The 24,944-nt window shown below is 48.8% G+C and overlaps 1 protein-coding gene across 1 annotated transcript; it reads left to right on the forward strand.

Annotated features, from left to right (window-relative positions):
- The first annotated feature begins 5,372 nt into the window (after positions 1–5,372).
- Positions 5,373–23,063, forward strand: LOC144162486 (uncharacterized). The gene is made up of 2 exons (XM_077693039.1): positions 5,373–5,719; positions 22,060–23,063. Exons 1-2 carry the CDS (start codon positions 5,588–5,590, stop codon positions 22,294–22,296), a joined length of 369 nt encoding a protein of 122 aa, XP_077549165.1. The 5' UTR covers positions 5,373–5,587; the 3' UTR covers positions 22,297–23,063.
- The last annotated feature ends 1,881 nt before the right edge of the window (positions 23,064–24,944 follow it).

Below are 24,944 nucleotides of genomic sequence, written 5' to 3' on the forward strand. Positions count from 1 at the left end.
TGCTAACAAACGTCGTCGATACAGCGAGTTGTCCACGTCACTGAATCACATCGAAAGTTACACGAACAGTTATAGTTCGCCCGCACTTCCACTTAAATAAACATAGTTTAAAAGGAAAAAAAAAAACGTGAAGGGGGGGAGGGGGGGGGAGGGGTTCGGTCGCTTGCTTTTAACAAATTGCTGCACTTGTGCACTGAAAAAACTAAGTGCTAAAAGGGTGTGCTAAAGGTAATGCGTAGAATTTTTATACATGTTTCGAGTTTTCTCTGGCAATCTTTGTTTGCTGCGAGTGCTTCCGAACGTGCAGTTTCCTTTGCACTGCACTCGCGCCGCCCATTTGGAGACGTAAGATGTGACGACGCTCTCGGAAGTCCACGGGGTTCGATTTCAAGCTCCATTTCTGCTGATTTCTTTAGTTTATCTAGATAATTCATAGACGAAAAGTGTTCGTTTACCCCGGGGCGAGGGGGGGGAGGGGGTGGGGGTGCTGGGCCCTCTCGACCCCAGATGGTCAAAATAAATCCGGAGCACTCCACTACGGCGCGCTCAAGTCCGGATATAAAATTTGGAGCGTTAAATCACATAATACTAATTTTATTCTGAAATTGAGTGAATGCGGCTTGGCCTCATCTTGAGTGCTGAATGAACATGGTTCGCGGAAATATATATATATATATATATATATATATATATATATATATATATATATATATATATATATATATATATATATATATATATATATATGTCACAGAATTGAGCGAGGTAATAATTTAGTGGCCGATGGCTCGGACGGGAGGAGCGACAAACAACTCCCCCTTACGTGCGAATTCGAGAATGTGGTTCGGACCTGCTAACCGGCGATAGGTCCACGCCTGATTGGCCGCTGGCGTGAGGCACGAGGCGGGGCACGGGAAAACAGTTTCAAAACAACGGGCATTTACTTCACATTCACAAGAAATTCGAAACAGACAGACAGGAGGGTTGACGAGTTAATACACACTGCAGTTGACACCCCGTTGGGGTCAGAGCTGCCAAGACACCGACACGAAGTACATTAATTACAATGAAAGAAACGGTACACGCCGTTACGAGCCCGAGGAGAAGAAGACAGTAAATGAAGGGGACAGTAGAGTATACAATAGGCGGGGTTGGAGGCTTCCCCCAACTACTAACAATAGGCCCGCTAGAAACGCATACCGCGTGGTGCACTGAAGGAGGCTGATAAGCCCGTGCAGTCCGCTTAGGGGAATACAACACAGAAGATGAATAGGAAGAGTCCGAGGAAAGGTGGAGAAGGGGAGAACGTCTTAGCTGCGGTCCGGCCGATGGTCTCGCCGGGGTGACGGAGGCTGTCGGTCGTCTGTGGTGGGGCGCCGCTGATCAGCGACGCAATTTGGGTGAACTCCGGCCGCGCAATGTCGCCTCCTTGAGGAATCTTCGGGGGCCCGAAGTTCACCGCCGTCGTCGCTCGGTCTCCCCAGCACAGCCCTCAAGGCCGACGCCGCGTCCCGGCCGTACGTCCGGCCACCGCCAGTTCTCAGCCCATTCTCCCCCGGAAACCCCGCGCTGCACCACGCACACCGTCCACCGGGCCGCGCGTCTTCCGAGAATTCCCGGGGCGCAGCCTTCAGTAGGCCGCGGCACTCTCGCCCGCCTCTCTCCCCGAAACACATGGCCAGCCGACCCGGGTGCGACAATGGCGGCGAGAACATTCCTTCGCTTCGCGGTACGGCTCCTCTCGGCGAACGGCAAGAAATGACGAGCGGCAAAAAAAACCCGTCAAGGAGGGACATGAATTTCGCGACAATATATATATATATATATATATATATATATTGTCACGAACGAACGAACATGTATTAACGTTTCGGCAAGGCTTGCCCCAAGCCGAAACGTTAATACATGTTCGTTCGTTACCCTTTAGTCTTCTCTTTTACTGTACATTTTACCGGCCCCATTGTACTTTATTCTTTATTCATGCGCTATGTATATATATATATATATATATATATATATATATATATATGTGTATATATATATATATATATATTAATGATGTCTGCATGCAAGTGACGATGTCTTCATCCCTAAGAAATGCGAACTATTAAAACAGTTTCTTTTTCCATGAGTCATCAGGATTGACTACTGGAAAGAGTAGCAATACTGAGACAGAACATTCATGGGTACTTGACAAGCCGCCGAAGGGGTCACTGAAGACTGCATCCTTTTGTCAGGCTCAAAATAGCACGCAAGGCAATTTAAAGACTCGGAGGTGAACATACAGCAACATATTCGTCCCTGAGCATAGGTTATCGGCCCTCTGCCTGGACCGAGGCGACTGATTCGACCCCACCATTCCATGAACAATGAAGTTTCAATCTATCTATCCATCTAACATTCAAATATGTTTTATGCCAGCAGGCATCATCATCATCATCATCATCACCACTAGCCTATCTACGCCCACTGCAGGGCAAAGGCCTCTCCCATTATTCTCCAATTATACCGGTCCTGTGCTAGCTGCGACCAATTTATCCCCGCAAACTTTTTGATCTCATCTGCCCATCTAACTTTCTGCCGCCCCCTGCAACGCTTGCCTTCTCTAGGGATCCACTCTGTTGGCCTCGATGACCAACGGTTATCTTGCCCATACGCATTACATGCCCTGCCCACGTCCATTTCTTCTTAATTTCAACTAATATGTCCTTAGCACGCGTTTGTTCCCTGACCCACTCCACTCTCTTCTTGTCCCTGAACGTTACACCTATCATCTTCCGTTCCATTGCTGCTATCTCCGTCTCCGTTCCATTGCGATAGTACGCCAACGGGCATACTATCGAAAAAAATGTTTCTGTGAGTGTATTTACAAGCATTTTGTGTGAACATGGCGTTCAGTCAAAGATTTAAAAAATGAAATAAAAAGTACGGATGATGCAACCACCGCTGGTGCATCTAGCGCAGTTGTCCTACTATGGTAAGGAGTCGAAGGAATAACTGGAAAGTATTCAAGTGAGCCGTGCACGTCTGCGCCAACAATGATACAGTAAGCTTTTAGCCGCAATAAAATTTTAAGCACAGAGGTAGAGGCAACTCGAAAGAAACCTCGTCTGAATTGCACTGGTAATGGCGCTTTCGGGAGTAGGGGGCTCTGCGCACTCTTGAAAACACCGGAGGGGTGTCGGGCCCCCGTAGTCGGAGCATATATGCAGATCTGGAGCATTACAGTATGCCAACGAGATGCGGCAAAAAGGAGATAACGTCCTCCGTCTCCCGACTGGGCCTTCATCCCGATGAATACATCAGCGCTAGCAAATCTTCAAAAAATAGCGGCAAATTTTTTAACGATAATTTTTTCTCCGCCTGTAAATATCCATGAGGCACGTGAAATTTACTTTTTGTCAGGGATGGTAGTAAGCGCTCGCTATAACCGATTGATTGATTGATTCTAGGGTTTAACGCGCCGACGCAACGCAGGCGATGAGGCGCGCCGTAGTGGAGGGCTCCGGATTAATTTTGACCACCTGGGGATCTTTATCGTGCGCCGAAATCTCGTACACACGGGCGTTTTTGCTTTTCGCCTCCATCAGAAAAGCGGCCGCCGCGGCCTGGAATCGAACCCGCGACCTCGTGCTTAGCAGCGAAACGCCTTAGCCACTGAGCCACCGCGGCGGGTCGCTGTAACCGATTCACCTTATTCGAAGTTTCTTCACGGCATCTGCAGGGCAGGGTCAGCCACGGCACGTGCGGAGAACACAAGCTTACAGAGCGTCCTACAGGTGCAAAAAAAAAAAAAAATGGTGGGGTTAGCCTACAACAGCTCCTCTGTAAAAAGTAACTTGGCTTTAAGAAGAAAGCTCAGCTAGGAAACAAAAGCTTTAACTTTAGCTACACGCTGCATAAACAAAGGATACATGCTCGACGAATTTCCTGCAGCGTCCCATAAAAGGCGAAACGTTTACGTCGATCGTGCTTTTTTTTTTTTCGAAAGCACAACAAGCAAAAAGCTTCGACACTTCGCAGTAAAAAAAAAAATGCCACAAGGACGACTACCAATAATGGGGACAATAACTAATGAAGATGTTAAAAAAAGGAAGGGGGGGGGGGGGAAGTCAAACAGAAAAGAATTACTAGAGGGAATAAACAGACCCGAAAACAGTAACGTTACAGATACACCAGGCTTAGCAGAGAGGAAAATCTACCTGGTAAGTCCAATTGTTCTGCTTCTTTCAAGATAATTCACACTCGGGATCGAAGGTCTTTGTGGGAACGTAAACGCAAATTGATGAGACGCGTAGTCTGTAGAAAGGAAACAATTGGACATATTTCATCGGAACGTTGATAGCTACCATCTGAATGCATATGAGAAAAACTGCGTCCGTCGGAAGCGCTGTGGAAAAAAGGTAATACGTAGAGAGCAAACTGCAAAGCCGTGAAGATGAAGAAAGGGAGATCACAATATCGGCGGCGGAAAACAGAAAAGTAGAATAGAAGCAGAACACCTACCACCTGTAGCCAACAAAATGTACGGCAATAGTAAGTAGATAGGAGAATTCAAATAAAAATGGCGGGCAATCTAAGTATGTACGAGAAGCTGCGATTAGGTGGCTCACGCTATCACCGCGACATGAAGGGAATGCCAATAACAATCGATCGATCATCCCAAGCTCCTGCGTGAGGCGAGAGGGGTCGCAAGGACAGTTGGAGGCGCATGTTGTGAAGCAAGGGCGCACTCTGGCATGCGTGTTCTCTTTGTGTATTTTTTATCACTTTCCATTTTGTCGGTGACACGGTCGCGGTGCTGCAGAAAATCCCGCCAAAAGCTGCCATGATTTGAAGCGCAACAAAAAACACGGACGAAGAAACAGAGTAGACGAGACAGGCGTTAACTTCCAACTATTTTATTCGTCTACGCACGTGCTTATATTCCCTAGGAAAAAAAGAGGGCGAGAAAGAAGGAGCGTACACATAAGGAGCGTGCAATATATATAAGCACATGCGTAGCCGAATAACATAGTTGGAAGTTAGCGCCTGTCTCGTCTACTCTGTTTCTTCCTCCGTGTTTTTTGTTGCGCTTCAAATCATGGCAACTATTCACCAACTAGACCAGCAAGAAGTTCTTTCCCGCCAAAAGCGTTGTGTCGAAAGCGCTCTCCAACCCCGTTTTTTTTTTCTCCCTCTCTCTTTCTCTTTAACGCACCGCGTATCAGGTACGTTAGAGATTATGAGACTCAACTTTCATTTAGGAACAAAGCCCCCATGATCCTTCCTGCGGCTTCGTACTACACGCACAGGGGTGTAACAGCTGCTGCTTCGCTCTCGCCCACGTCAAGGTCGCTTTCGAAATACCGCGTGCAGGCACGCGTTTTGCTTCGGCGTCTACCGGCAGCCGCTGGCTGCGCTGCGGTGTCGCTCCGGCGTGCGCAACTGCGTAGAACCGTTACACGCATCATGGCGCGCGGACGCAGCGGGGTTAGAGCTGTCACATCCAACGGCTCTCCGCGCAAATAGAGAACTGAGGCTCACTCCCTGCGGGATACATTTCCGCAGCGCTTACGTGCCTGGCTGCCACTTCCAGCGACGTCCCATGTCCCTGCCGAAGGCGCTCTTAGTGACTTGCGTGATAGCCGTAGTGATCGTCGGATGCCTGTTCGGACTGTGCATCGCTAGCCTGCTGCGCCGCCACGGTATCTTCCCCCGAAAGGAGCGACCTATGCAGGTAAAGTAAGCATGCGCTCGCGTTGGGGGGCTTCAGTGTGTGCTTCTTGATTAAAACCACATACGAGGGTTTGGGTCTCGGGAGAGCTGCATGCCTAGGATGATAGAAAATGGCATACCCCCAGATACGAGTGAGGTTACTCTTGGCAGGTGCAACCAGCTGTCACTCTAAGCCAATCCCATGGTCTATAGTCACTACAACGCGCTTGATTGGCCAAGCGATGCAGACAACAATGACGTAGTAGTACAACTTTTATTGAAACGGGAGACCGCTGGTCTGAACAGGGGAAGGAAAAGGGGAGAGGGTAGTAAAATCACTGGGGCATGGAGAAAGTGCACTGGGGCAGTCGGGGCAGTAGTACAGTTTTTGGGTTTCACTGCGTAACTTCACGCTTATGAGGGTTCAGTTCTTTTCAGCTTCACTCTTGAAATGAGTCGGTGGGACAGCAAAATAGTCCATGTGGGTAGGACCGGTGAGGTCTCCGCTCAGACAACTCGTGCCAGACCGCTCTTTAGAGAATAAAATGCTATTCGGTGGATTAATTCTTTGTCAAGTTGCTGGGGATCAGGGTGCTGTTGTACGTGGTGCCGTGAATGTTCGGTGTTTGGCAAAAGCAGGACATGACCATACGAGATGAGTGAGGCTTGCTGAGGTGCTTGTGTGACAGTATGGGCATCTTGGGGGCAAATGGGGAGTGTACCATTTACGATGCATTTCGGGTGTGTAGGCTGCGTCGGTGAGAAATTTGTTCACAAAGGTTTAACTGGAGCGTGGTAGCGGTGGTAAAGCGCTCAAATACCCTGTTGGAGTCCTGTTTTTCAGCCGGTCTCTTCGGTTTCTTCTTCTACCGGTGGAGTCGCATCGCCGGTGGGGGTGTAGGCGACCGTGTCGGCTCTTCGTCAGGCGCCAGTGGAGGTTGTAAATGTGCACTCTCCTGTGCGACCTCATGGGCCGCCTGGTTGCCCGAGGAAGAAGGTTCATGGCCCGGTACCCAGTCAATGCGGACTTGTGTGTTGTTCCGTTGTATAATTTGCGCTTGGTATAACATCTGATAGAGGGCAGGAACCTCCGGGCGTGTTCAGGCCAGTCCGATGACAAAGCTTACGCTGGCGTCTGTGTAGATGTCAACTTCATTTTCGGGTCTTGTCGTCTGAAGGCGTCTGATGCGTTGTTGGCGGAATGCGGGATTGTTGCGCCCAATCGGCTTGCTCTGCGTAGTGGATATGATTTCCGGTCGACTCCATGAATCAAGTGAGGTGGGGAAAGTGCACGGTGATGGTGAGCTGCGCATGTTCCATGCAGTGATGACATGTCCTTGGTGTATTAAAGGACGTTTGAATTCAGCCTGCGCCTTGGCTTCGTTGATGATGTCCTGAATGGAAAGAAGGGGAACTGCCTGTTTGAGTTTCTGGTTAGGTGTGTGCTTGAACAAACCACTGATGGATCGAAGGGTTGCCCTGTGCAACACCATGGAGGCCTCTTGTGTGGCTTTTGGTGTAGATCATAGGCAAGAGCGCCGTACGTGAGTGCTCACTGTGACAGCTCTAGCCACAGTCAGGGTGGCCTTTTGGGTTGCTCCTCCGTACTTAACTGTTCAAAAGTCTGCGGATCGTGTGGAGCAGACTCTACCACTTTTGCTTCAACCACTGGAGCCATATTCCAGCGCTGTTCTTTGTTCCGATTGGTAGGCCGAGGAGGGTATATGGGTTCTGTTGCAGCTCGTATTTCATGATTTGCTATAATAACTTGTATGACGTCGGATTGAGCGGGTGGTTTGCAGCCATATACCGCCAAGAGATGGCTCTTTTCAGGAGCGAGCTGGAGTTCCATGGGGCGGCAAGAGTCAGCTCGAGGCTATGTGGTGAGGCTTGAGGTTCTACTGTTTTTTTCTCAAGATAGCCGAAGTCGGCTGCTTCAGTCCAAACTGTGACGTCGTCCGCATAAATGGTAAAGCGGGCAGGGTGTCGACTTCCAGATGTCGTGCCACCTTAGTCATGGCTAGATTAAATGGAACCGGTCCTAAAATCGAACCTTGAAGGGCCCCGCGGTCTATGTAATAGGTAGTGGGTTCCCAGCCAGGATGCGAGCCATAAATTGTCGGCGAATGACTATGTCGAGCGAATTATTTCACTAAAAAAATAGGCCTGCGCTGTGGCATCACGCACCGCCAACATGACAATAGGCATTCGTTGCGCAAGGACAAAGCGCAGATCACATTTTTTAGTAAAATTGTACGCACGTTGCTGTCAAATTTTCTTTTTTTTTTTTTGGTTACTCGAGTGCATTGCGGTGATGCGGAACCGCGGGAGTTCTTTTCTCTCTGATACACAAACAAAGCTCCCTCACCGGAACGAAACTTGGCAACCAGGCTGGTGCAGTATTCGGCAACCTCCTTACTAATCGAAGAGTAAACACGGCTCTGTAGAGCACGGCAGCTGTGGAGCACCTGACGAAGGTGGCGGTCAGGTCAGCGATACAGCAGAGGGTGCTGAGAATCTCTGAATGCGGCAGGCGCCACAACCTGTAAGCTCTGAGGCGTCAAGTGCATGGTCATCGTAATATTAAGCGAGGTGAGATGAACAGGTGAGAATTTTACGCAGTTGAGTAGCTCAGTTATTGTGTGCTACTATGGGCACCAAGAAAGGAAGGAGCTTTGTGTAGGGTTCTTGATCCACGGATAGATAGCAGGGAATTAAAGGGGCCCTGCAACACTTTTTCAACTTGCTTTGAAATCAGAAATGCTTGCAGAATGTAGTCACCCAACACACCCAGTACTTAGATTAGGGGGTTGCAGAGTACCTCAGTTAAAAATTACTCCTTTATGCCCATCAGATGCCCTGTAAATTTTTCTCTCTTTCCCGGTCTTGACGTTCCTCGACGGCTCGAATTACGTCACTATAGGCCATGTAGCGGCTGTTGGCCCGTTTTCCTTCAGTTGCAGCAATGTACAGTCATCAAAAGTACAGGGCCGGATTAGGGTGGGGGCTACGGGGGCTGCAGCCCCGGGCCCACAGCTGTCAGGGGCCCCTCTCGACCATATAAAAAAGTTATTGAGTGTGCTCGCTGCCCGCATTGAAAGTTGAAGGTAGGAGCTTCAACCTCACCTTCACACCGGAGCTGACTAACTCGTGACAGGTGTGGAGGAGTGGGGGGCCCTCACGCTATGGTTGACAACCTTCGAGTCCATTTCAATTTAAATTAGTTATTCCTACTCCTCTTTCTTGTTTTGCCGAGGTTTATGAGAATACGGCTCTGACAAAAAGTCTTGGGTACGCAGCTTGACCGGGCCTAAGAAGCCACATAAAACAGACCCCGAGCTCGGCTCCGGTCTTTTTCGCGACACAGGTCGGTTCGGTAGTTTTTTCGGTACGCGGACGTTTCGGCGCGCGCACGTTTCCGTATAAGAAAGGGTCAGGCATGCGAATAATGAAATAATGTTGGAAGAACATTGTAAATTGCTTAAACCTGAGGGTCGTTATATGTCATTATTGACAACTTAAGCACTGCCCTATCATACACAATTTCTGCCAGAAATTTCATTGTATAGCGCTTGACAAAAGGAACTTCATTGCGATGACGACCCGTTCAATAAAGCTAGTGGATTAGTTGAATCGCATAAGCGTGATAGATATATCGACTCGATATTTCTCGCTCAATGGTCAGCGTATGGTTATTTAAATGTTCAAAGGCTGTGTAGGCCACTGGCGGGGTCGTTCGGCTTCAGCCCATGCCTTTGTGCTGTAGCCTCTGCAGGCTGTCTGAGCAACAAGCGTTGCGGAAGCTATACGTCCGCGCTACTCCATTCGTAGCTAATTCTCAGGCGCCACTCTGTGTGGACACAGAGGCCGCCGGGCCAGCCCGAGCGGCTCCCTTCGAGCTGGGCAATCAGCAGGCCTAGCCGGTGTGAAGAGCTCAGGCGTGGACGCCAAACAAAGCAACAACAACGTCTGTTTCTGTTCGGGATGACGAAAGCTGTGCCCACTTAAAAACGCATCCTGCGTGCGGCCCCTTCGATGCCATCTTGAAAACGGACCTCCGCCGCGACTCGGGGATGTTAAGCCGCTTGTCCCCGTGGGCGCTTTTCGCTTTGAAATGAGCCGCCGCACGGCGCAGCGCGGACCAAAGGGCGGCCCGCAGTTCTGGTCGCGCTTGGGCGTGGCGACAGGAGGAGAGGAACACCCGAAGGAGCGCGGGAAAAACATTGGACGCGGCAGACGTGTTGAGGACTCGAAAACGAGAGGTCCGTCGTAGACCCCGAATCTATAGACGAGAAGCTTCAGCGTGTTTCCACTGCCAGTTACGACCGAACAACGACCCGACCGATCGACAACGAACTACTGACTGCTGGAATTGTTGCGCGGCACCGACGCGAGCAGCAGCGCGGGAGGGAGCAGAGACATTCTATCCCTATTAAACTGTTGTCTGATGCCATCTCTCGTGCTCACCTGTCGCTCTCCAACCCAAAGGGGACCCGTTAACGTGCAACGGCTTGCCGACTAGCAAGACCATCAAAGCTGCGCGCGCAACAGGAGTTTCACGCCGCTGAAAGTTCGACGGCCATGCGCAAACCCACGCATGAAGCCGACCGCTCCCCAGCCCAAAAAGCGACATTTTTTTTTTTTTTTGTGCTAATCGTGCTGCGATAGGAAGGTTGCGCATGGTCTAACCGCCGCGTGCTTTTTCGTCTGCGCGGGTAATCTACAGGATTTTGGCCTGTAAGCCGTGGCGGCTAACTGTTTGGCAGATGTCTGTGAGTGACAGCTGCCTGCGCTGACTTTGAGCCCTCCCGTATATGCAGGTGGATAACTTTACAATAAAATTAAAACTTTACAGGCTAAATAAAATATGCGTCTTGTAAGAAAATACTCTTATGTACCATGGCGTGTGCAGGCCGACACGGCGCTTCGATTAATTGTGAATCTGTGACGGACCGGCAATCAAACCATACTAACTTTTACGCCTCTTAAAATCCGTTATATAATACTAGACATAAAGCCGAGCAATTAGTTTCCGGAAAGCGTAAAATTATGTATAATTTATCACTGATCAGAGAGCATAACATGGGCTTCGAAAATTTTCGCATATTAAAGCGGAATCAACATCATCATCATCATCAGGGCCCCAAGGACGCAGTAGCCCCGGGCCCCAAAGTTTCCTAATCCGGCACTGCAAAAGTATCAACAACAACAAAAAGCGAGGTGTCAGCGTATGCCTAGAGTGGCAGCTTGCTACAGCGCCCAGGATAATCAGCGATGTTGCGCCGCATGCGCAGGAGCTGCCAAGAACAGAAAGCCAGCATCGGAGGTACCCATTATCAGGCGCCGAAGATGCGCCGGTGGCTATCGTAATTGCTGCTCCGTGCATAGGCTGGCACCGGCTTCTTCGTTATTGTTAACACTTTTGAGGACTGTACGCTTTTCGATAGCAACTTAAAAAAAGCCACAAAAACAAAGCAAAAATGGAAGGTGTATCTGAAGTGACGAGCAATTCACGCAGTGCCGCTCCGTGCTGGCGATAACTATAACTTTCGCAGTGGTTCCAGACGCGAAGGAAAGAGTGAAAGCGCTTATCGAAAGTGTTGCAGGGTCCCTTTATTAACTTGTACACCATTAGGAAAAAAAGATCGTGGTCGTGGTGATCAAGGTAATTATATGTTACGAGTTGAACTTATTATAAGCTTTGCACCGACATCTAGCTACAAGGATGAAGGTGCTGACAGTTCGAATCAGGAATAACAACGTAAATGTGCGTCCAGGCGACCCGGTTTCTTGCGCGGCGCGGCAAAATATCCAGCAGGTTTGACGCGTGCGGGGGCTGCGAACCGGGAGCTTTCCGCCAACCAAACCGGTTCCGGGTACGGGGGACGCATGCGTATAGACGCATCCATTGGCGGATCCAGAGGGGGGGTCCGGATGTCCTGACCCCTCCCTTAATTTTTTAATTTAAACCTCCAAGAAGATGACTACTCAGGTCGCAGAAAAAGGTGAATTGATGACTTGTTGTATTCCTTGTGTTTTTGCTTTCCCCAAATTTCAGTGAATAAATAAGGCTCCTCCTCCTCCTGCTCATCATCATCATCACCATCATCACTGATAGGAGCTGACCCCCCTCTCAGAAAAATCCTGGCTCCGCCCCTGGACGCATCCTATTGCGCTCATGTGTTTCGCCCATTTTAATAGAGAATAGAGAGTTTAGCATACGGATAGCGGAGGCTCCCGCTACGGCGGCGGGTTAGCGGGACCTGACTGCGCATGCGCGCGGGAAGTGCGAGGAGGTTGCCCCTCAGCGGAGGGAATGAGCGGGCATGGCGAAGGCAGGCCCGCGGAACTAATCCACCCCACTGTAACGAATTTGCTCTCCCCAGTCGGGCCCCGCTACCCGCCGCCGTAGCGTTAGCGAACGGTACCCGCTATGCTAAAACTCTCTAATTTTAGCATAGCGGGCTCCGTCCGCCAACGCTACGGTGGCGGGTAGCGGGGCCCAACTGGGCAAGCGCAAATTCGTTCCGGTAGTAGGGATCACTTCCGCGAGCCAGCCTTCGCCATGCCCGCACGTTCCTCCTCATCCTCCTCAACCTCCTCACCCTCCCCACGCGCGCATGCGCAGTAGAGTCCCGCTATCCCGCCGCCGTAGCGTGAGCCTCCGCTAGCCGCTATGCTAAAACTCTCTAATCAGTACACGATAATGACGGTAGGCTAGCGAAAAAACAGCACAGACGCAGGCAGGTGAACTTGCAGTGGGAAACTTTGGGACAGGTGGCCGGAATAGTTGAGGTAGTCCACTGATGGGATTTTCAGAATGAGAGGGAAGAATGCACAAAGATTGCATAAGGTGTCTGCAAACGATATTACAGGAAAGCTTGCTTTAGGAGTTTGACTGTGCTTTAGGAGTTTGATAATGCTTTAGAAGTTTGACTGTGCCACTATTTCTGAGAAATTCCAAGCTTATCGTATCACAAGAAAGGAGATGTGAAAGGGCTTAACAATCACGATCCATCTGCCTTGACTGAAGTCATAGCGCTGCCTATTCTTTTTTGTGTGCACGCCTTTATATTTGATCTGAGCTTGAACAACTTTTATTTTCATTGTTCTTTCTTGATTTTGCACCTGTCTTGTTACACGTGTGTTGACCTTGTCTGTTGTTGTTTGTACACCATACACATCTTGATAAACAAAAATCCCAGCCCCTTACGCAATGCCATCGAGCCCCCTTATGAGTCAATAAATTACACAAATGAAATGAAACCCGCACACATTCCTTTGCCGCTTCTCTCCATTTTGGCCACATTTCTTCCGAGCGCCAATCTACATTTACACTATTATAACGATTAAACGTGTTCACGACTTCGCCAATTATGCATTTTGTTTACGTGCAGAATCGGAGATTTTTCGCGGCTTTTTTGTTTCGGCTTGTTTTTTCCGTGTTCTTTTATTTTTCCTTCGTCATCTGAGGAAGATGTATACGTGGACATTTCTTTTTTCGTCAGTTACTTTTTAGTATCTTATTAACAGCGAGGCTGTCTAGCGAATCGTTATTTTTTATTGACCGTAGTTAAAAATAGCAAGAAAATCCTAAGCGCACGTGAGCGCATGGCTCGTGGCAACCTCCTGGCAGTTTAAAGATTGAACAAGGCTTCCGTGCAGTTTAAAGATTGAACAAGGTTGAACAGAGGTTGAACAGAAGGTTGAACAGAAGGTTGAACAAGGTTGAACAGATGTTGAACAAAGATTGAACAGATTGAACAAGATCGAACAATTGAACAGGATTGAACAAGCTTAAAGATTGAACAAGGCTTCCGTGCTGGAAGCCGAAACGTCAAGAACGATTTTTGACTGGTCGGCGTCTCGTGTGTTTGAAAAAAAAAAGACAATGCTGAGCGCTTGTGTGTGTGTGTGCCTCACGGCGACCGCCAAGCGTCCCCGCCGCCCGTTCGTCAATCCAAGCATACCAACTTAGGGAAACTGGCCAAGACTGCGGTGAGCGTCAAGCAGTTAAAAAAAACCAATAAAATGCCGAGTTTGGACGCTTGCAATGCGCGGAGTTGTGGAGGTGCGAATCGATTTTATCCACACTTTCAAAATCTAGCGCACCAATCATAAACCTCCACATGAAACGTCTCAACGTTGCTCAATGCCTCATAAAAAGCACGACAATTCAGCCGGCGGGTCATCACAACTAAGCAATAAAATTCCTTACTATACATAACATAAAAAAACTGAATGAAGTGACGGGCCTGCCAGAGCCGTTTCATAACTTTTTTTTTTCAAAAATATAATTGTTATCTTCTAAATGAGACCGCCCAGCTGACGACTGGGGCAGACCGGCATCCCTTTTAGTAAGACCGCCAGTGTTACAACGGCACGTGCATCCAATTGCCCCTTCAACGTCATGCGGATCCAATTAACAGATTCGAGCAAGGTGATACGGACGATGTCCGGTACTCGCTGGTGACGCTGTATACGGCGGCAGTCTTCCATTGCCGCTGCACTCGCATTATTGGCCGAGAAAGAAGCAGATGTGCGCAGTCGGGAAGTTCACTGGCAAGCACTCTGTGTCATTAAAGGGACAGACCACCGATTTTTGTCGCGTATTTGTTCTCTAGCTCATACGACAGCCAACGTTTTATATAGCCCGGTAACCACACGCAATTTATAAACAAATTGGCGGAAATCATTTCAATTTGGCACCAAACTTTCTGAAATCGGAAGGGTGGCGGTTCGTAGTGTAGAAACTTCACACTACAATATGTGTCCCGGTCACATGACTTGCAAACCTAGCAGCTACTGTGACTGCTGAAACTTTTATTCACTCATTGAAAAGCTTTGAACACAAGTATTTGTATACGTTTAAATTGTGTATGTATTTTTAAATATTATTTTGGAAACTTTTAAGACACGCCGTCCGCCGCCGCTGGGTTGCTCTCGGAGTGGCTAACTGAGCCTCCATGCCCAGAATCAACGGCAGCGTTCTGTAAACAGACCCAGTGAAGGAGCTTTGACGATTCTGCCTGAGTCAGGGAAGTTTGTTCTGCCAAAATATTCAATTTCAGTTTGCAAACACGCCAACGGCAGCTTAAAAAAAGGAATCGTCCGGGGAGAATCGAACTGCCGACCTCCACAACGTGAAGCCAACTTCTACCTATCGTCCATCCCAACAGATAAAGCCTTCATGCACAATAGACTAGTGAATTTATAAGCTCATAAAGGAATAAGAAAGCCTGCGATTCACATTTTTTTTAAAACTGGGGGCAAGTTTTTAAATATCGCTTTTCATCTCGCACACAGACAAAAGCATGTTGCCGAGCTACTCTATGCCATGGTTGCCAGCATTATTTTTGGGAGGGCACATACGGCTCGTAGATCTAAAAATTTCTATTTATAAAGTCCTAGGGCGTTATCAGCAAAACCGTTTCTCGTTAAGGTGCTTTAAGGGATGCCTTTTCAGTTGGGATAGAGAACATATATTCGACAAAAATCGGTTGTCTGTCCCTTTAAACGAAAAGTGACCGTCGTCGTCGTCAACACGAATGGCACCAAAATGGCCGCCGCTGTAAAGAGTAAATGAATAAATAGAAAAATCCCGGGCCATCCCCACTAACGGGAGACCTGGGGAGGCGCGGAGCATGCAATGCATATAAGTATATTCAAAGATTGTAACTCTCTCTCTCTCTCTCTCTCTCTCTCTCTCTCTCTCTCTCTCTCTCTCTCTTGCCACACGGCGTGCGCTGATTGGGCGCCGGAGAAGCGCCGGTGGGAGGAGCGATCGCGCGCTTGCTGAGGCGGTGGCGCCCTCTCTTGTGTTGAACGGGATTTAAGCAATTAAATGAGAGCTATACTGACCGTAAGTTGTTTTCGCGTCACACGCCGCAGCATGCGTTATAGCGCGAGGCGTTGGAAAACGAGTGTCCCGGTGTTTTAGTACCGTGAATACATGAGACGACAGGAGACGCCGACAGCCCGAGCCCCTAAGGTGCTTCGCCCCTAAAACACATTATTTAGCTTTGTGTGGGATTGGAACCGGGGTCTTCATAACAGGAGGCGAGTGCGATTACCACTGGGCTAGAACGGATTTTATTTTTTGTAACGATAATTTTACTTACTCATAAATACACAATGTACGTAGGTTCAGTTCAATGTACGTAGGCACAGTTTTCAGTATTCAGTAGTATGACATCAAACGTGGTCGGTTACAACTTTGGTAATAAGTTGACAATGAAATTACACCGACGAAAAACATAATTCACGGAAGCGTAGACATTATCTTCTCTGGTACCCAAAGTTACTCGATTGGTCATTAAAAAAAAAACTCGAGACTAAGAAAAGGGGGAGTGGAACTCTGGCAACAAGTGATATATATGTCATGACAAAAGAGAATCTGTGGGCCTCGTAAGCCGGCGCCAATCTCGCGTGTATACAACAGTTAAGGGGAATTGGGCTAGACCGTAATCATGGCAGAACGGAACAAGAATTTGTGACATGTGCACGTGGCGGCACGTGCGTAGAACGGGTGGACGCGGACTGTGCTTGTCGGAGGGATTCGCGTACGAAAGAACGAAAGCGAAGAAAGATGCGCGAACACGACGCAGTAGATAGGGTACTCTTGGACAATCGCTGGATTTCGCCTATAAACCAGGTAAGCATACCTAAGTGTTCTTTATGTGCTTCATAAAGTTGAATCCGGGAATATCCAAGGCTAAACGTCGTCATGCGGCACGCGGTGGTCCGTGAGCCAGAAAGCTGGACCTGTTAGGTCTCGAGCACCTCACAATAGTACCATATTGCAAATTTATGTCCTAAATGTTTTCTTCGATAATAAATGCACAATTATAAGGTTTATAATAAATGGACGGGCAAAAGTAAGCGACAACGACGTTGGATGATTTTATAGGCACCTACTAACTACGCCGCTAGGTCCACTTTCATATTTGCGGCGTTGGGTATGCGTGGTATCATCGCATTGCGGAGGCCCTGGGCGCGATTTCCATCGAGGCTAAAATTTATTCACTTTTCTTTTGAACTTAATTTACTTTTGCTTTTGTTCTGTATGCGCTGTCGGCCATCTTGTCTGCTCTATTTCTCGGTTACGACGGCACCCAGGATGCCGGATTTAGGAAGTGCCGATTTAACTGTTGCTTTCCTATTAACAGCAGCAGCAGCAGCAGCAGCAGCAGCAGCAGCAGCAGCAACAACAACAACAACAACAACAACAACAACAACAACAACAACAACAACAATAATAATAATAATAATAATAATGTTAATCACCGAGGCTTGCCTTTAAAGGGTGCTCCACTGCAAATACATTTACGCTGTGGTGAAGGTTACCCAAAAGCTTTTAAAGGGGTACTGACACAAAATTTGAAAGCGACATAACTTCGGAGATAGATTCCTGTGAACAAATTCACATCATCTGCAAAATATCAGCGGCGAATACAGCCTAGAACATATTTAAAATCAATTTTAAAGTGTGCGAAACGCAAACGAGCAGCCCGCAGAGGACCACGCGCAATCGACATCCCGTGGATATTGTGTAAATAAACAACATCCAGACACGTCACGAGTTTGAGTTTGCCGCTTCCGCACTGCCGGCGTTTTAAATGCAGATAATTTCAGTAACTCACGATGACACCCGCGTTGACGTCCGTCGTAGTCCGCACCGTCGTTGTCCGCACTCCTCCCCCTACACTATATAAAAAAAATTCTATCCGGCGCCTGGTTTCGATCCCTCGACCCTGCGGGCGGAACGCAATGTACATGGTGCTCTACCCTATGCGCCACAAAGCCGACACAGAATGGGAGGCTACGAACGCGCCTTATATCCTTGACTCATTCAAACTACGTCAAGAAGCTGCTGATACAACGCATTCACTACCACCAACTCCCCAAACACTAAACGTTAACGCAATACACCCACCACCTCTACGACGCATTTACTCGAGTCCCCCTCGCGGGGAGATGGGCCCAATTTTTTTCGCCGGCTCGCCGCTCCAATCGGAGGGCCGGAGGGCGGAGCTTCTGCTCTCGAGACGAACGACCCGATCGTTGGCGGTGGAGGCGCCGTGATTTCGTCGGCTCATCACGCAGTTGACCGCGACCAAAGTTCTACAGCGATTCCAGGCACTCTGTTTCTACTATTACTTTTTATTTACATTGGATGCTAAAACGCGCAGGAGACACGAAAAGCCCACTGAGCGAGCCGCACGGTCGCTGTGCAGGCGGCGGCCACGGCCGCGAAATGGCCCAGGCCGGCGCAGGTAGCTCGACGAGTGATAGCTTGTTACCTCTGCCAAGTCCCAACCTTGGCAGCTTATATGAGAAAGGGGTTAGTGATGCGATGGCGGGTTGCATTAAAAATTGTAATCTGCACTGCTTACGAGAGCGGCAATCGAATATCCGTCGCAGTGCTAAGCCGAACACATCTGTAGGCGGTCCTGTAGGCAGACCGGCCGGCTGCTCCCAGCGCGCGTCTTGCCCCCCACTGTCTCAAGCGTCGCGTGTCGTTCTTTAGCCGCGGTAGCATTTGCACTCGCAGCGCCTGCGTCACGTCCACGGTCGCTTTTTAATTAAGCGGCTCACGAGATTAGTACGTGGGGGCATTCGCAGAAACTGCCGGTGATGCGGATTTGACAGTGCTACGGCAGCTCTGCTCTGTGATATCCCTCCGACGGTCACGTGGTCAGCTTTGTTCACACAAAATCCATCGTTTCGCGGCATTCGCTGAAACCGAAACTGCGACTGGCCGCATTGACAATACCTCTAATTAAACAACCGTCGCACGCTGAAGCAAATGAGGTTTCTACACGTTATAAGTAGGTCACTAGCTACTTATCGCAACAAAAAAAAAACAAGATGCAAAATTTTTGTGTCAGTGCCCCTTTAAGACTGGCGCAAGTGAAGTCAACATTTTGCACAACGTTGAAGGCACAGCAATAAAACTGCTGGACGCAGCTTGACGGGGCCAGGGGACCTGAAACAGCACTAAATAGGATATCAGGCGGGCGAGCATTTGATTACATTACCTCATCTGCCAAGCAAAACCCGCTCTGTCTTTGCAAGTGGCTGCACCCATATTAAAAGGACCCTGCAACACTTTTGATAAACGCTTTCACTCTTTTCTTCGCGTCTGGAAGCACTGCAAAAGCTACAGTTATCGCCAGCACAGAGGGACACTCCGTGATTCGCTCGTCGCATACGCCATCCATTCCTGCTTTGTTTTTGTCTTTTTTTAGATGCGACGCATCTCTTGCTCTCGGGTATGTCCCTCCAGCGTCGTCGCGGCGTCCGCACACCACATGCGCATGCGCAAACTCTCCTCCGTTCTTCTCGCCAACAGCTGTGTGCAACGCGCTCTCTCTGTCTCATCATAACAGCTGCGCGCGCTTGGCTGACGCTTCTCTCGCATTTGCTCTCGCTGCGCATGCGCAACTCTCCTCCGTTCGTCTCCTCTCCTTCAAGTGCTGAATATAAAGCGGTGAGCGCGCTGCGCCGGTTCAGTCAAGTGCGTTCGCTTGACTGCGCTTGACTTTGCTTGTGCTTCGCTTGACGACGACGACTCCGTTGCTTCTTCCGATGTAGTGCGATGGAAGCAACAGTCCCGTCAGCGAGTGGTTTGACACAGTCGAGTACCAGCGTCACTCCAAACGCTGATGGCAACGTTACTTCAACTGAAGACAAGGCTGCGAAGCGACGGGCACGTGACGCTGAACGTTTCACGCGATTTAGAGAATCAATCCAACGGAAACGCCAATTGAACCCCCCGATGCGTTGCTTCACATCAGGGTTCCCTCGCGGGAAGATGGGCGTAATTTTTTTAAGTTGCTATCGAAAAGCGTTCATTGCTGCAACTGAAGGAAAACCGGCCAACAGCCGCTACATGGCCACAGTGACGTAATTCAAGCCGTCGAAGAACGTCAAGACTGGGAAAGAGAGAAAAATATTTTGAGCGAGTTTCCAAGTTATCTTATGGGCATAGAGCAGTAATTTTTGGCTGAGGTACTTTGCTACCCCCTAATCTAAGTACTGGGTGTGTTGAGTAACTACGTTCTGCAAGCATTCAAGTATTCAAAAAAAAGTTGAAAAAAGTGCTGCAGGGTCACTTTAACAAGACTGCTAACCTGCAAAACATTCGTTAGGAGCGTTCTCACCTGCGGAAATACTGTTTGGGTATTTATTCAGCGACAAATATAAAGAAACTAGGAAATATAAAAAAGAAATGTATATTATTCATTCATAAGAAGCTCAAACGTCATAAATTTCCCACTACTGTGTACTTTCCCACTACGTTGGAAAATGGAGAGAAATAGATAAGATCAAAATTTCTGCAGCATGTGATACATCATTGTTGCAAAATAGATATATAATGTACATTCAACATTCACAATCGCAAGTTACGTACACGACGTAAATATGCGAATGCTTCATCAGAATTCAGTCATAATAGCGACGCGTTTAAAAATGGGTCATTAAGAAAAACACAACTTTGTTTAATTTTCAAGAACTAGGCTCTCGTACCTCACTCGGCTCTAATTTCAACCACGAAAGACGTTTTAACAGCACAGCTGTTGGTTGCGCCGTCCATACGAAGAAAAAAATACCAAGAAAAATCTGTGTATATAACCGGCAGGCCTCTCGTTCGGGGGCTGCCCGCGTCGCGCACACGCGATGCGGACAGCCCCCGCATCGCGTGTGTGCGTGCCTCGCGGCGACCGCCCAGCGTCCCCGGCGCACGTTTGTCAAGTCAACCATACCCACTTAGGCAGATTGGCCTAAATTGCCCCCCCCCCAAAAAAAAAAAAAAAAAAACTCCAGCGTTCGCCGTAATCGTGGCAACGCTTCTCGGTACGAGAAAGATACGTCATAGCGTACACCCATCGAAGGTGATGTCTAATGATTATCACTTTCAAAAAATTAGAGAAGCTCACACTCATAGCAACATTGATGGAGTGATTGTCGTTGCGGCAACGAAGAAGAAGCGAATCGGCTGCAATCGTATGTCCACAAAGCACTTTGATACGAAGCTTCCTTTCTCCATTGGGTGTAGCAATAAATCAGATTATCATATACTGACAGGAGTTCACCTCTTTCTATCAATTTCCGGAACATTTTCCCCAAAAATGCTAAACTTTTACCAGCCCGGCTGCTCAATCGTCTTCTCGAAGATTATTTGGCCTCTATGCAGCCAGGTGCTATAATTTATACAGATGCCTCTCAACGAGAAGAAAAATCCGGTATCGGAATATTTTCCCTTTCCCTTAACTGGACCTTTTCGGTTCGTCTGAGTGATTTTATCCCCATATTCTTTGCGGAATTCCTGGCAATTGTCCTGGCGCTACGAAAGCTGGATGTGTCAATTACATCTCCAATGATAATTTCCGATTCTTTTTCTGTATGCCTAGCCCTTTCTTCCCCTAAAGACACTCCCCTTCTGCGGACGTTTCGGTCACTCCTGCCACCTCACTTCACTGAAATTAACCTTCTTTGGGTTCCTGGTCATGCAGGGATCACATTCAACGAGACTGCCGACTCTCTAGCAAGGGTAGCACTTTCTGGGCCTGTAGTAGACGTCGTAGAGCCGACACCTTTAATAACAGCAGCTAGGTACCGTAGGATGCTGAAACTCCAAGTACAGCAAGAATCGGTTTTATTATCATTAGGGATTCTAATCATCTTAAATTCTCATGGAAACCTGAATGGTGCCCTTCACGCAACTTAGAGGTGGTTATTACAGCCTTACGTTGTCGAGTACCCAAGTTAAATAGGTATTTGCACAGGTCTCGTCCGGCGCCAACAGCTCTGTGCAGCTATTGCAACGAAGACGAGTCTGTCGATCACTACCTTTTGACATGCCGACGTTTTTCCCGACTGAGACGTCAGTCCCTGGAGGTGCCGCTTTACAGTTTGGGGATATCCCTAACAGTGCCGGCTATTCTATCGTTCGGGGCACCCGAAACGGGGTTCTGCCGCCGGGATGTATGCTCTGCCCTCCTGCGCTACATTGAAAATTCAAAACGATTCTCTTTATGATTGCGATTGGTCACCCTCGCTTTGATTTTTCATGATTTTTTTTTTCTTTTTTCTCAAAAATTTTTCCAACCGGTCTAAATTATCTTTCCTAAACGTCTCGTGATTAGATAAGAATTCCATTCATTTTAACCATCCTCTGTTGATTGGCCGATCCCCTGATTGGGTATGTGCCATACCTAAAGGCGCAACAACAACAACAGCAATCGTGGACTTAACCTTTGTGATGGTTGTGAAGGTTGCATGCAGCTTCGCTACCTTCAAGTCTTACGCGTTGGTGTGAGCTTCCTTCATTCTTTCCTCTCTACTTGTGTTTTGCAGACAATGGACCCCTACTATCCAAGCTTTCAAGACGGCGCGACGTGGTCGCAACCGACGACCGCCGCCCCCTATTTGGCTGGCGCCACCGTTCCGCCGCCAACGCCTGCAGGGTGGCAGTACCCGCAAGCTGACGCGTGCGCAGTGCAGGGCTGGTGTCCCTCCCCACCACAGGCGCCCTGGATGCCTCCGGCCCGCGCCCAACCGTATGTGCGGTACATGCCCCAACCGTACACGTAGCCTGCATGCGTGCAAGTCCGCGAATGTCATGGCCAAGCCAAGGAGCCCGGCGCCTGTCCCGCTATCGTTGGTTGTGCCGCGTGAGCTCTGAACATTGTTTTACAGCGCAGGAGTTTGTTTGCTCAGCGTTGTCGGGTTAACACGGCGTAGCTGGCTCGGTCGGGGGCACGAAACAATCGTCGTCGTTGCCGTATCTGTCGACGGAGTTTGGTCACTTAGCTTCGTCGACGCGTGGGTGGTCAGTAGATGAAGCAGTCATTGCCACAGCCGCCTTCGCCGCCTCGGGAGATTGGCCGGGGAGCTAAATGTGAATAATCGTAATAGCCATCTTCGTGTGCGGCATTTGGAGTGGCGTCGCAACGCAGTAGGTGTGCTAGGCCTGCTCGGCAATGTCTGACAGCCATGTGAGAGTAAATCAAAATTACCGCCCTTGGGAGAGACCTCCTCCTTGCCGGGGACATAAACAAACTGATCATAAGGACGACTGCGATGACGACAATTACGACGACTGTGATGATGATGATGATATAAAGCGTCACACGCGTTTCCTTCAAGAGCCACCAGCAGCGCGGTATCCATGAAGGCAGAAGAGCTCGCCGGCTCCGACGTATAGTTTCTTGTAATAAACATATTGTACCTGAAGTAAACAAACGCGCTGGAGCCTTCCAAGGATGAACGCCTCAAATATAAACGTGTATAAGTTATTGTTCTTGAAGTTTGGTCAAGGCGGTGTGATAAGCCGGCAAAATAAACATTGGTTGGGTATACAGGGTGTCCTTGTGTGAACTATTTTTGCTGGGACTCGGAAGAACGTACGAGTTCGGCTAAAAGCCGTCTTACGGCTGCAACTTTTCCCAACCAGTCGGGGTATCCAGCTTATAACGTTCTGTTGTTGTTGTGGCGAGGAGGACGCGCTTGGGCATGGCAGGAGTGAGGAGAAATGCAATGCATGTGTATAGACTCAGCGGTGCATCTCGTCAACAGGCGCTTCGATTGGGCGATAGCTAGACCGTACCCACCAACCTTTTTCTAAACTTGATGACCTGGAACGATACAGATATTTCTTGACTCGCTGTGCTTCCAATCGCTGTCATGCGCCGCTGAAAGTGGAACAGTACTATTCTTCGAACTTAAAAATTACATTAATACTTAAAACTTACGGCGAACTATAAACTAAAACAAGTTGTTCTGTTCGCTCGCCATCCGTACCAAAATTCTCCATTGGGTGTGCTTTTTATGTGGTAAGCATCGGAGGACGCTCCAAACGACCATAGATAAAATTTAGGAAGTATTTGCGTTTATCCAGTCGGGGGGACAGTGATCTACTGTTCCATTTCCGAGTAGGAAGAGTGATTTCTCTTTCCATGCAAGAAGGAGGTTCCAATGTATTTTATAAACAAAACAATTTCAGGGGCATTCACCTCATCACGATCTTATGGGACTTACTGATTCATGACCACGGGACCGTGCTCCGCTATGAAGAGCTACGTTCCAAACGGCCCAATTTGCTTATTTTAGAAATTTATCAATTCTGTGCGGAAATAATAAAAAAATAGAACTCGCTTGCTAGACAGCTACGGCCATTTAGAAAAACTAGCCAAAAGAAACTTTGTTTCTTGCTTTTATTTTTTTCATGCGCATAGACTTCAGTGCACAAACTTTTTTTCATAGACTTCTAAAATAAGCGAACTCTCGATTGATTGTGGTGTTTAACGGACCGACACTGCAAAGGCAATGAGGCGCGCCATAGCGGAGGGTTCCGGATTATAATTTCTACCACTTGGGGATCTTTAACGTGAGCCGAAATCTCGAACACACGGGCGTTTTCGTTTTTCGCCTCCGCCAGAAAAGCGGCCGCCGCGGCCGGGAATCGAATCCGAAAATAAGCAAACTATGCCGTTAGTAACATTTTCACGGATCAGTAAAACTTTTCCGATTGGATTGGTTGAGTTAATCTCACAGGAATGTGATATGTGAGACCCCCTCAAGATAACGGCACAATTCCAGCTGAGCGCTTGCAAGGGTCGTCGCTTTATTAGAGCATTTTAGCGCTCCGTTTGCCCCGTCTGTTCCGTTCGTACCGTGTTGACCAGGACCCGACTTGCGAATTCGTTCAGGTAAGGAGGATTCCGCGTTCCGCGGGCCGGCCCTCGCCATGCACGCGCATTCGTTACGGTGTAGGGTTTCCTCCTCGCAGTGCCCGCGCGCGCATGCGCAGTCGTGTCCCGCGGTTAAGACGGTACGAAGGGAACAGACGAAGCAGAGCACTAAGCATATGGAGCACTAGAGAGTAGAGAGTTTTAGCATAGCGTGCTCCGTCCGCTAACGCTACGGCGGCGGGTAGCGGGGCGCGACTGGGGAGAGCAAATTCGTCACGGTGGGGTGGATTAGTTCCGCGCGGCCTGCCTTCGCCATGCCCGCTCTTTCCCTCCGCTGAGGGGCAACCTCCTCGCACTCCCCGTGCGCGCATGCGCATTCCGGTCCCGCTACCCGCTAACCTTAGCGTAGCGTACGGGAGCCGCTATGCTAAAACTCTCTATTCTTAGCATAGCGGCTAGCGGAGGCTCACGCTACAGCGGCAGGTTAGCGGGACCTGACTGCGCATGCGCGCGGGGAGTGCGAGGAAATTGCCCCTCAGCGGAGGGAAT

This window comes from Haemaphysalis longicornis, unplaced genomic scaffold (genome assembly GCF_048455015.1).
Source record: "Haemaphysalis longicornis isolate Haplotype H1 unplaced genomic scaffold, Haemaphysalis longicornis Haplotype H1 scaffold_12, whole genome shotgun sequence".
In the NCBI taxonomy this organism is placed as follows: domain Eukaryota; kingdom Metazoa; phylum Arthropoda; class Arachnida; order Ixodida; family Ixodidae; genus Haemaphysalis; species Haemaphysalis longicornis.

Excerpts from the sequence above, each read along its gene's own strand:
- LOC144162486 (XM_077693039.1), top strand. The coding sequence starts at position 5,588 with ATGTCCCTGCCGAAGGCGCTCTTAGTGACTTGCGTGATAGCCGTAGTG. Across the intron at positions 5,720-22,059 it reads GAAAGGAGCGACCTATGCAG|ACAATGGACCCCTACTATCC; the intron begins GTAAAGTAAGCA and ends TGTGTTTTGCAG.